General features: G+C 53.3%; 1 protein-coding gene across 1 annotated transcript in view; it reads left to right on the top strand.

Moving 5' to 3' along the window:
* Window positions 1-652: 652 nt before the first annotated feature.
* The window catches only part of LHFPL7 (LHFPL tetraspan subfamily member 7), a gene marked incomplete at its 5' end in the record, with an annotated part of 64820 nt that continues 55102 nt past the window's right edge, over window positions 653-10370 (top strand). The window contains one exon of the mRNA XM_082493189.1: window positions 653-940. Coding sequence (XP_082349315.1) covers window positions 653-940 — 288 coding nt within the window. The remainder of the gene's footprint in view (window positions 941-10370) is intronic.

Here is a 10370-nt window from a genome sequence, read left to right as displayed (position 1 = left end):
ACCTGAAGTATAAGCCCAAATTCCCGGGCAGCCGTTCTGCCGCGCTCTCCACCCTGCCTTTAACGCTCTTTGGAGAAATTAAAGGATTAAAGGGCAAAATTAATATTGCTCGAGCGAGCAGACCCCCAGTAGGAAATGTTCCGGAGAGGGGCCCTGGACCCCGGCGCGCGTCCCGGGGCTTTTCGTACCTTTGAAAATCCCCCCCCGCCCGGTGACACCCGGGCTGCGAGACATTCCCCGCAAACCCACAGCCCCCACGCGTGTCCCTGCCCGGGAAAGCTGCACCCGCGGAGCCGCCACATCTCCGGCTGCGCCCACCTGTGTGTTTGTGTGTGTGTGTGTGTTAAAAATATTGATATTTAATTGCTCCGCAGCCTGCAGCCGGTTAGGGAAAACGGCGTAAAAGCCCCCAAAACGCGCGCGCAGGTGAGCCCCCCGCCCGCCGCGGGTGTCGCAACCGCGCCCGGCCTCAGCCGCGCCCCGCGGTGGGGCGGAGGGGTGGTGTGGCGGGGGGGGGGGGGGGGGGGGAGGCGGCGCGCAGGCAGCGCGCAGGCAGCGCGCAGGGGGCGCGGGCAGCGCTGCCGGCCCCGCGCCCGGCCCCGCCGGCCGCCCCGCGCCGCGGCGGCTGCGCGGCCGCGCTGCGGCGGCGCCGATGCTGTCGGTGCCGGTGCCGGTGGCGGGCGCGGGGGCGGCGCGGGGCGCGGGCTCCCTGCCCCGCCGGCGCACCATGTGCAGCGGCGTCGGTTGCTTCTGGGCGCTGCTCTCCGCCGGCCTCTTGGCCGCCTGCGCCGCCGCTTTCCTCTCCCCGGCCTGGCTGCTGCCTCCCGGCCGAGCCGCCGCCGGTTTCGGCTTGCTCTGGCGCTGCTCCGGGCCGCCCCGCGGCTGCCACGGCTCCGCCGGCCCCGGCGGCTTCGGAGACATCCCCTCCGGCTCCTGGCAGGTGAGCGCCTCCCCACCGCGGTCCCCCCCCCCCAGCCTCCCCTGGGTTCCCCGGCATCCCCTCGACATGCCCCCAGCTCCCCGGCATCCCCCCGTCACCTGCCCGGCATCACTCCTGCCCATCCCCCGGCTCCCCGGTGTCCCCCATCACCTCCCCGGCATCCCTCCCTGTCTGTCTTGCACTCCCTGGCATCCCCCCGACGTGCCTCGGGCTCCCTGGCACCCCCCCCATCATCCCTCCCACATCGCCCCAGACCTGTCCCAGGCAGCAAGCGATCAGCATCTCTGTTCTCCTCACCTCCTTCAGATCCTCCTGTCATCACCCCAGCATCCCCTCTTCTGACCCAGGCTCCCCGGCATCCCTTCATCCTGTCTGCAGACCTGCCCCAGCATCCCTCTCGTGCCCTGAGCATCCTGGGCATCCCCTGCATCCCCCCATGCTGCTCTCAAGCACCTCTTTCATTCCCTGCATCCCCCCGTGTCCTGCCCCTGAGCATCCCCTCAGTGTGTCCCGTTGTCCCTGTGGGGCCACATCCCTCTTTGGGATGCTTGGCCACGCTTGGGGTGCTGCATGGAAACCTCCCGGGTGCCTTCATGCCAGTGTGGCGGTCAGCACAACCTGAGCGTGGCTGCAGTGCACATCCCGGCCATGGCCCTGGCAGTGCCGCAAGTCTGACCTGACCACCCTGTCACCTCAAATCCCTCCGACCTGCCTGGGCGAGCTCCTGCATGGGCATCTGAGGAGTCAAGGGAGAAACGGGAGAGGTTTGGGGATCCCTGGCAGGGCATTGAGCATCCATCGCTTGCCGGCTGAGTTTGCTAAGCAGGAGAGGAGCAGGGAGGTGGCTGAAACTGCTGTCCCTGGGACCCGCGGATCCAGAAAGGGAGCCTGGACGTGGGGACTGTGGCTGTTCCCCTGGGTTCAGCCTGGGGTGATGCCCTTGCCAGGTTTTGGGAGGAAGGAGGCCAGGGCCTCCCCGCTTGCCCTGTGGGGCCTGGGTTTGTTGCAGTGTCCTGGGGTGACAAAGAGCTGTCCGTCCCTGCTGGGTGTGCGCGGGGATCACACAAAGCCTGGCCCCGGCATCCTGCCGCCTGCTTGTCCCTGCCCTTTCTTCTTCTTCTCCTTTTCTTTCCTTTTATTCTGAACTTCTTACCCTGAGGTTGCGAGTGTGATTTCACGACCACTGCTCAAAACACATGTGCTTTGACTTGCTCCAGGTCAGTGTGTTGCAGAAATCCCCAATATGAGGGCTAAATTCCTGAGAGGTTGTGGTTGAGCCCAGCACAATGGGTGTCAGTAGTTGAATTTCTCAGCCTGCCGTGAAGCTGCGCTGTTATCTCTCTGAGGATGCCAGGTCTGCGTACGATTGCTTAAATCCCATCACGGTCCTTAAAATGTCATTAAAGAAAAACATTGGGAATTGCAAAGAAAAGAACTGTCTGCGTAAAGTCCTTCGTATTTACATAAAAACGTGCAAAAATGCTGTCGTTTCCATAAGTTGGCCTTTGTTCAGATGTTTTTGCAAACGTAATGCAGATAACACTTTCAAGTAATAACAAACTTTAAAGATAAGAATGAAGCTCAGCAGTGACTCATTTGAACAAGCTTCAGCTACACACAACCTCAGCCATCTAATAGCCTCTGAAAGCATTTTAGATCCAGAGTATAACATAACGCAAAGCCTCTGAGCTCCCGAGCTTGGGCTGTGGTAGGAATGAGTAATATCACGGTACCGACTGGAGTTTACAGGGGATTTTGGTGACACATCCTTGTCTCCTTTATTAATACCACCCAAATAATTCATGAACAACAAACAGTGCAGTCTCTTGCAGGGGGAAGTGCTCCTTTACCAGCTTTCTGCCACGATGAGGATGAGAATACCTGTTGTGATGGTTATTTGATGGGGTGGAATATAATAAAATATCCCTGGCAGCTTTGCTAAGGCAGGCGGCAGCTTTGGCTTTCTTGCATGAGCAGCCCTCTGAAGCCGCGTGCTTCGGTGCTCAGGACGGGGCGAGCTGAGCACTGTGAGCCCCATCCGCAAGTTCAAGCAGGAGATTCTCCGTTTTTGGAGAGACGAGGAAGTTGTGGCTCTTTTTTCTTCTCTTTCAGAACTTGTGACATTCATTTCCAACCTTTCAAGCCATCTTGCAGGCAGCTCCTTCTTTAAATGAAAGCCAAGAGCCTAACGTGGATGGGAATGTAGGAGCTTTTGATAACAGCCACCAGCTTTGTGCTGAAGTGGCAGAGGCTGGCGAGAAGGGCGTGAAGCTGTGGCTGTGGGGGCAAAGGAAGCAAAAGCCAACATCTGGGGGGCTGCTGAGAGCACATCTGGAGAGGATACTGACAGCATACCCTGGGAGGATGCTAAGAGCACATCTGGGAAGGATACTGATGGCATACCCAGGGAAGATGCTGAGAGCACATCTGGGGAGGATGCTGACGGCATACCCAGGGAGGATGCTGAGAGCACACCTGGGGAGGATGCCCACCCGCAGTGCACAGGGGGTGGGAGCAGCCCGCAGCTGGGATGTCCATCCCCAGGGAATGTTGTTCTTTTTGTTTCCCATACCGCGTTTCAAATGTTTCCTCGTTCAAGTGTGCAGATTTGATGAAGGGGTGGGGGAGCGTTCAGCCCTGCAAATGATCGTTAATGCCAGTTGTGTGTTTGCACTTGGGGGATTATGTTAATCATGGTACAAATGATGCTTTGAATCATGTCTAGAGGTTAATTAACATGCCTTTCTTCTCTTAAGAGGGCCTTCATGTCTGCTTAGAGTTGCTGGCTTTTTTGTGCTTGCTTTCATAATTACTTTGCAGATCTCTAATATCATGGGTACCTTTAATTTAACCCTGTCAGTGCTCAGGCTGCTGGGGCTTTGCACCGTGCTCAGCATCACGATGGTGATTTGATGGGGTGGAGTGTAATAAAATATCCCTGACTCCTGGAGATGTTGTGGCCAGGCTGTCTCATGCAGGCTGAGACCTCGCAGGAGCTGATGGAAACTGGAGAGGGTCTGGCTGGAGCCAGGTGAGGAGAGAGGATGGTGATGGCGATATTGCCCAGGGGCCACAGCCAATTTATAAGCAGGGCTGTTCCACGGTCAATTAATGGAAAGGAGGATCCATTGTGGGAGGACCTGGAGCTGTCAGGGCCGGAGAAGGACATCCCAAGGGGGTGCGGGCACCATGGGGAGAGGGGATTGGTTTTCGGAGGCCAACTGGTAGAGCTGGGAAAAACAGGTGAGCTTTTCAGCTCTTAGCTGCTTCATTGCATCTCTCTACTTTTCTTTTTTTAGTGCCAGATCCCTGTGTGCATATGTGTGCGTGCAAAATAGTGCTTTATCCTGAGCTCATTTATTTTCTCTTTCAGTGGGAGCATTTGGCTCATGGGTTCCTGTCTCAATGCTGCACTTCAGATGCTAGTGCTGCTTCATTTCAAATTTCTATTTTTATTTTTCCAGATAGTCTCCAATTATTTTCAAGCTTTGCCAAGCATGTGATCTAAAATAACAAAGAAGCTGATCAGCCCATGCTATTCAGGTTAAAACCACATGGACCATTTGCCTATGAAGCCAGTGATGCCCCGTTGGAGCAGAGCACAAAATAACCCACTCAGGACAGGGGGGGAAGGCTTTCACAGCCCCAGGATTTCCCTGGGTGGGTCTTTCCTGGGTTTTTACCCATAGCAGTGCTTGAGAAGATTCAGCCTAGTGAAAATGCAGAGGAAACCTGCTTACCCTTTTATTAGAAAACGCTGAAAGTTTTCATAAACCTTCGTTGACAGTTTCTCACCATGTCAGTTCAGCAACGGGGTTCCTAATGTACTCTGAGGTTTGCCCATTGGGGTCAGATTTGCAGAGCTACGAGCAGCCCCGTTCCTAGTGAAAAAGCATGTGGGGCGCTCATGCAGGGGGGAAGATATTTGGAAAATCCGTCGCTCCTCTTTTAGCACAGGCTCTGGCACAAGGGAGAGTTCAGTGTTTTGGGAGCTCCCAGCTTGTGACGTGACCCAAGCAGGGAGCCACAGGCAAGACTGGCTCTTGGGCAAAGTCTGATGTACCTCGGGGGGCCGTGTATCAGGCCAGTGTGTTAATTTGGGATTATCAGGAAATCAGCTTTTAGCTCCTCATCCTAAGAACTTCCCAGGAGAGCAGATCCTTCCTGGCTTACTCTGTCTACCAGTCAGTTTGATTTTTAATTGCACTTACCCGACCTTGGCAAGAGGTGTAAGTGCTCAGCAATTCTTGAAATCACCATCTTCCCCTTTATGCATATTACTTTGCAGTAGACTTTATCGCCTTTCATTAGCCACCCAGAGTTTTTTGACCTACATTAACAGAACAGAAAATACCTGGTGTTGGGGAAACCTACAATTCCTGGGCTCTGGCTCCATGCTTCGAGGCCCGAGTAGCAAACCATAACCAGGACTCACTGACCAGAGAACTGTTCACCACTGAGCTGGGCTGAAATGGGTGCTGAGACAGGACCACCTTATGGGGGGGTGTGGGAGGTCAAGTTGATTGAAAATACAGACAGGCTGCTCTTGGGCTCATTTCTATCATCAACTCTGCTCTCAATGGGAGACAGAAGCTGCTTTGCTTAAACAAAGGCGTGGAGAGGTGGGTATTATCCGTGGCGTCGCTGCTTGGGCTGCGGGGCCGGGGGGTGGGCAGCAGCCGGGACTTAGCTGAGACATGGCCTCTCGTGACAGTGATGACCGGTTCATGCTGGGTCGCCTGCCCAGAAACCTGCTCGACAAACACTGAGTCCTGAGCCCTGCACCTCGGGAAGGGCATTGCCTGGGCACATCAGAGACATTTGGGGCTGAACATTGCATTTGGCCTCCATAGGGCCCAGAGTAGAGTCTGGCTCAGGGTGCTGGGGACACGGCAGGGACATTTTGATGGTGGAACATTCCCTCCATCCTCTTGAAGCTGCAAGTCCCACTCCCTTCAGGCTCCTCTCCACTGGCTTTGTAAGGAAAAGCCAGATGGGAGAGCTTTGTGACCTGTGGGGTGTTACCCGGCCCAGGACGATGAGCCCAGCTTTGCCACCAGTGCCAGGAAGGGCTTATCCCAAAGCGGGATAACAACAGAGTGCGGATAAGAAGGTCTGATCTGGTACCCAGCGACAGCACACTGCTTGCTGCCTAATTAAAATTTCATTAAGTTGGTTCGCATCCCTTGATGGAGGTCAGAGGCACACCATTGATGTGCTAATGTCTTACTTTTCCCCTTTTTTTTTTTCTCTTTCACCATTATCCATCATCCTCTTAGATAAAGCAGTGCCATTAGGAACTGCTTTCCACCATCCCCAGATGCAATGGCACTGGAAGAAAGACAGCCATAATTCATCAGACATATTATCTGTCTCTTATTTTCTCCCTAATTAAAAAAAGGCATTTTATTTTCTTGAATCGGTTTGGGCGTTAACCCCTCTGGTGTTTGTGTTGAATACTCTGATTAGCTTGAAAGTGGGAAAGGTACCCAGAAGGCCAGGACTGGCTGAGCTGTGTCGGTGGGGGGAAATGCTGAATTTTGTGCATGAGCAGCTAAATCTGGGCTGGGGAGGAGTACCCCGCTGTGTGTGCTGTGGCACAGGCAGGTCCCCAGCAACCAGATCCCTCATTTGAAGGAGAAGAAATGGGGACTGGAGCCTTGTTGCCTCTTCTGTGTCCCTGTGTCCCAGTACAAACCACCCTGGCTCAGACGACTCTTGGACATCAGCCACCTCCCCGGCAGCATCATGCCTGGGGCTCTGCGTTACTGCCGGGCTGGTTTGGGGAGGTTGGACCCGCTCCCACCGTTCCCATTGGATAACACCAGGCACTTCCCAGCGCTGCTGGGCAGGGGATAGCATCTGCATGGGAGCAGGACGGAGAGGGAAGATCAAATAGGAAGGAGAAAGCTCTCAGATGGCACTGAAAAGAAGGTAATTGCCGGGGAGGAGAAGACGAGGATGTGTGGGATCCTCTTCCTGGCCGTCGCTTTAATGCCGACCAGATGGCGGATGTTTGTTTCTGTGACTTGTGTGGGGGAAATACGAACAAGCTGCGAGGCTCGATCCACCCACCCCTGAGCACGCAGCGTCTCCTGCAGGGACAGGCGCCTCTCTCTTGCACCCAGGTGGATATTCCTGGTTTTTACCAAGATCTTCTCTTGCGCCTCTGCCCAAGGACAAGGCACTGCTGTTTTGGGTGCAGGGCAGCCTCGCCCAGCATGGTGTGGATGAAAGCGGGGGTTTTAGGGTCTGATGCAAAACTCACGGGAAGGTTTGGGAGGAGCGGAGGACCTGGTGGCCACGTGGTGCCGGTGGCAGCGACTCATGGGACACAGAAGCATGCAGAGACCCCATCAGGCGCTGGGATGGAGAGGAGGCAGCTTTGCTGCTCCAGCAACACTGCTGACCCACAGATAGATATCAGTCTGAGTATTTGCACTGATCCTTTCCAGCCCTTTTTATTTGCCCTCCAACAGGCGGTGGTGACTGCTCCTCCTCTACTAGGAGCCTGGCCAGGGGCATCTCAAGCCATGCAGCTGCCAACATCTGCATCCGCTTCTCAGCATCAGCCCCTGGTGTGGCCTCCCAGTCCTTGCCAGCACTGCTGCAAATCCCAAACCCCAGGTCCCCACTCAGCACCTCCATCCAGCACTGATTTATTTTTTCAGGAACGTTAAAAACTGGTGTCTGTCTGGTTTCTGCCTCTCCAGGCACAGCGCCATCCGGTTTAACCCCAAAACATCTTCCCTAAATGAATATTTAATTGCACAGAGCTCTGATGGGAAGGGACTGCATGTAAAAAAAGAAAATGATTTGATTAATTTTGCCCCCTCTTCTCTTGCAGTTGCTTTTACAGCCAGTTTTTCCCCAGTTTGTTTGGGGTTTCTCAGACCTTGTCTGCCTCAACAGACAGCCATAGAAAGCCAGATGCACTGTGACCTTCACTCTTTCTTTTTCTCACTCAGCCCATGGCTTTATTTCCTAATTATTTAGGGTATTTATTTTCTGGCCCTATTTGCAAAGATGCTTAAGCATTTGAGCAAGGCTGAAATACCGAAGCAGTCTGTAACCTTGCCTTCAGCCTGCTGCTCCGGGTACTGCGGGGCCCATCCAGGATGGCAGCTCTCAGGGGTGGTCAAGTTGTAATTAATAAATTGCATTAATAAACTAAAGTGTGGCGTGGTGTGATCCAGCACACAGGACATGATGGCAGGAGCTTTGTCAAGTTGGTTTATCTCTGCAAAGCCAAACACCGGGTACCATTTCCCAGCGCCAACTAATTGGACCACACAATTTTTTTCTCCCTTTGGCCTTTTCTCTTTAAACTGTTAAGATCATGGATGCTAGTTTCAGAAGACGGGTTAACTTTTTCTTTAAATTTTCATTAGGGTTATTAAGTGGTTCTTCCCAGGATGGTCATTGTGTGACATTTTAATTTTGATCTTTTTTTGGTGAATGAAACAGCATCTTCAGCAGATTTATTGCTTAGTGAATGGCATAGCCATGGTGCGTGTCAGACCTGTAAAATATTAAAATAATGGGTAGGGGATTGTTGTTAATCAGAATTTATTATGCTACATAAAGGCATATTTACAGTCCCACCAGGGGACTATTAATTTGTTTGGGGATAAACAATTAATCTCCCTGGGAGTGGGAGCAGAAAATCTGACATGGTTTTATGTCTTTTCCCAGCATGGCAGAGGCCAGGTAGCTCACAGCCCTGGGCTCCCGGGGAGGGTCTCCCCTGGCATGGATGCATCTGTGATGCCTGGGGAGAGGCAGCCCACCGGGCAGCGAGGTCCCGCTTCTCCCTGGCCGCTTTCATGGTGGGAGCTGTGCTCTCTGCTGTGATGAATGGGCTTTTTCCTGCCCCTGCCTGAGCTGGGCTTTCACAGACGGCCTCAATGCATCCCGTTTGTTTTCCCCCGTCTATTTTTGGGTTTTGGCCTTTGCATCCTGTTTCCTGCATCCTCTCCTTTCCGCTCAAGATGTAACAGGCACAAACAGGGAGGAGAGAGGGAGGTGCTGCGCAGCTGGAAGGAGAGGGGTTTTAGCTGCTACTGTTTGGTACCTTTGCTCCATGGACTTCTTCAAACTTCAGGCTCATTATTTCCCTTTAGAAGTGGCTTTTGGATCTGCAGGTGCCATTCCGGTACAGGGCAAGGAGCACTTGGGATAATTTCCAGCCAAGGCCCTGGAAAGGTTACAACAAAAGCAAAATTTTTGGTTTACAAGAGCATATCCAGTGTTTTGGCAGGTAATGCCAATGCCTTAGGGAAAGAAGTTCACCCCTTGTATTCAAGCAGCTCTGGCCATGGTGTAACAGCATAACGTAGGAGCCAGACTAAGACCGCCAGTTTGCAGCAGGATCTCTTGCAATCTGCCCTGAAGCACCCTGTGCCTTTCCCTGTTGTCACCTCTTTTGGGGCAGCTGTGCCACTGCCATCCCTTGTGCCTCATGGCAAAACCGCTCGGCTACATTACCCCTTCTGTCCCCAGAGCTGCCTGGCAGCCATTCAGTGGCTCAGCATCCTTCACCCATGTGGCAAAAAACAAACCTCACCATTTACCTACGCCTCTTGCCCACAAGAATTTTAACACATTTATTCAAAATGAGACCTTAGTTCCCTTTGCCAAGGCCTGGTTGGATCTGGTCTTTTTTTGGCCACCCCTGTGCACATCAAGGCACAGTGAAACCCTGCAGTCTTGCTGTCGCCTGTATGAAACCTGATGGCAGGACCTGAATCAGACCCAGCTCTTCTTTCAGCATAATGCTCACCTGCACCTATCCTGTTTGTGCCTTTTTTCTTGGCGCTATGTCCTGAAAAACATCTTTACACCTTTCTGCGGGGATTAGCAGCCTGAGTGGCTCATAGGTTGTTTCCAGCAAGAGCTGTGAGTTTTTAGGGGATTTTGCTACCATAATTAAGAACCTACATCATTAAAAATAATATGCTTCACACAAGAGAGGAACAAGCCTGCTTCACAAGACCCCTTTCTGCTGAAAAATTCATCGCTCTAAATAATTAATGGTCCTCGCAAAGGAGGATGGTTTTGCATGTTGCTGGGTGGAAGGTGAAATTCAGACGCCGGGCAGAGTAATCCTTCTTTTCTTTTTTTTAATGCATCTGTATTTCCTTGCCACGCTGCTGCCCTGGGAGCAGTGGGGAGCAGGGCTACGACTGCTCTCCGCGCAGGGCTCTGCACTGGGAGGGCATCTGCACGATGGTGTCCCCGACTCCACCCCAAATATCATGGATCCCTTTTGGGGTATGGATGGGACAAGGGGCTGGTCCTCGTCAGGGGTGTCCCAACCGCATCTCTTTTGCCCTGAAACAGCACTTGTCTCTTTGGGTCTCAGTGGCTTGGAAGGCACCGGAGAGGAGCAGATACCCCTGCTGCCATGGTCCCTGCCAAAACAGCCTCT

The sequence above is a fragment of the Vanellus vanellus genome (assembly GCF_965231255.1).
Source record: "Vanellus vanellus genome assembly, chromosome: 19".
Taxonomy (NCBI): Eukaryota; Metazoa; Chordata; class Aves; order Charadriiformes; family Charadriidae; genus Vanellus; species Vanellus vanellus.
Note: the sequence above shows the minus strand (reverse complement) of the source record. Positions and strands in the feature narration are given on the sequence as shown.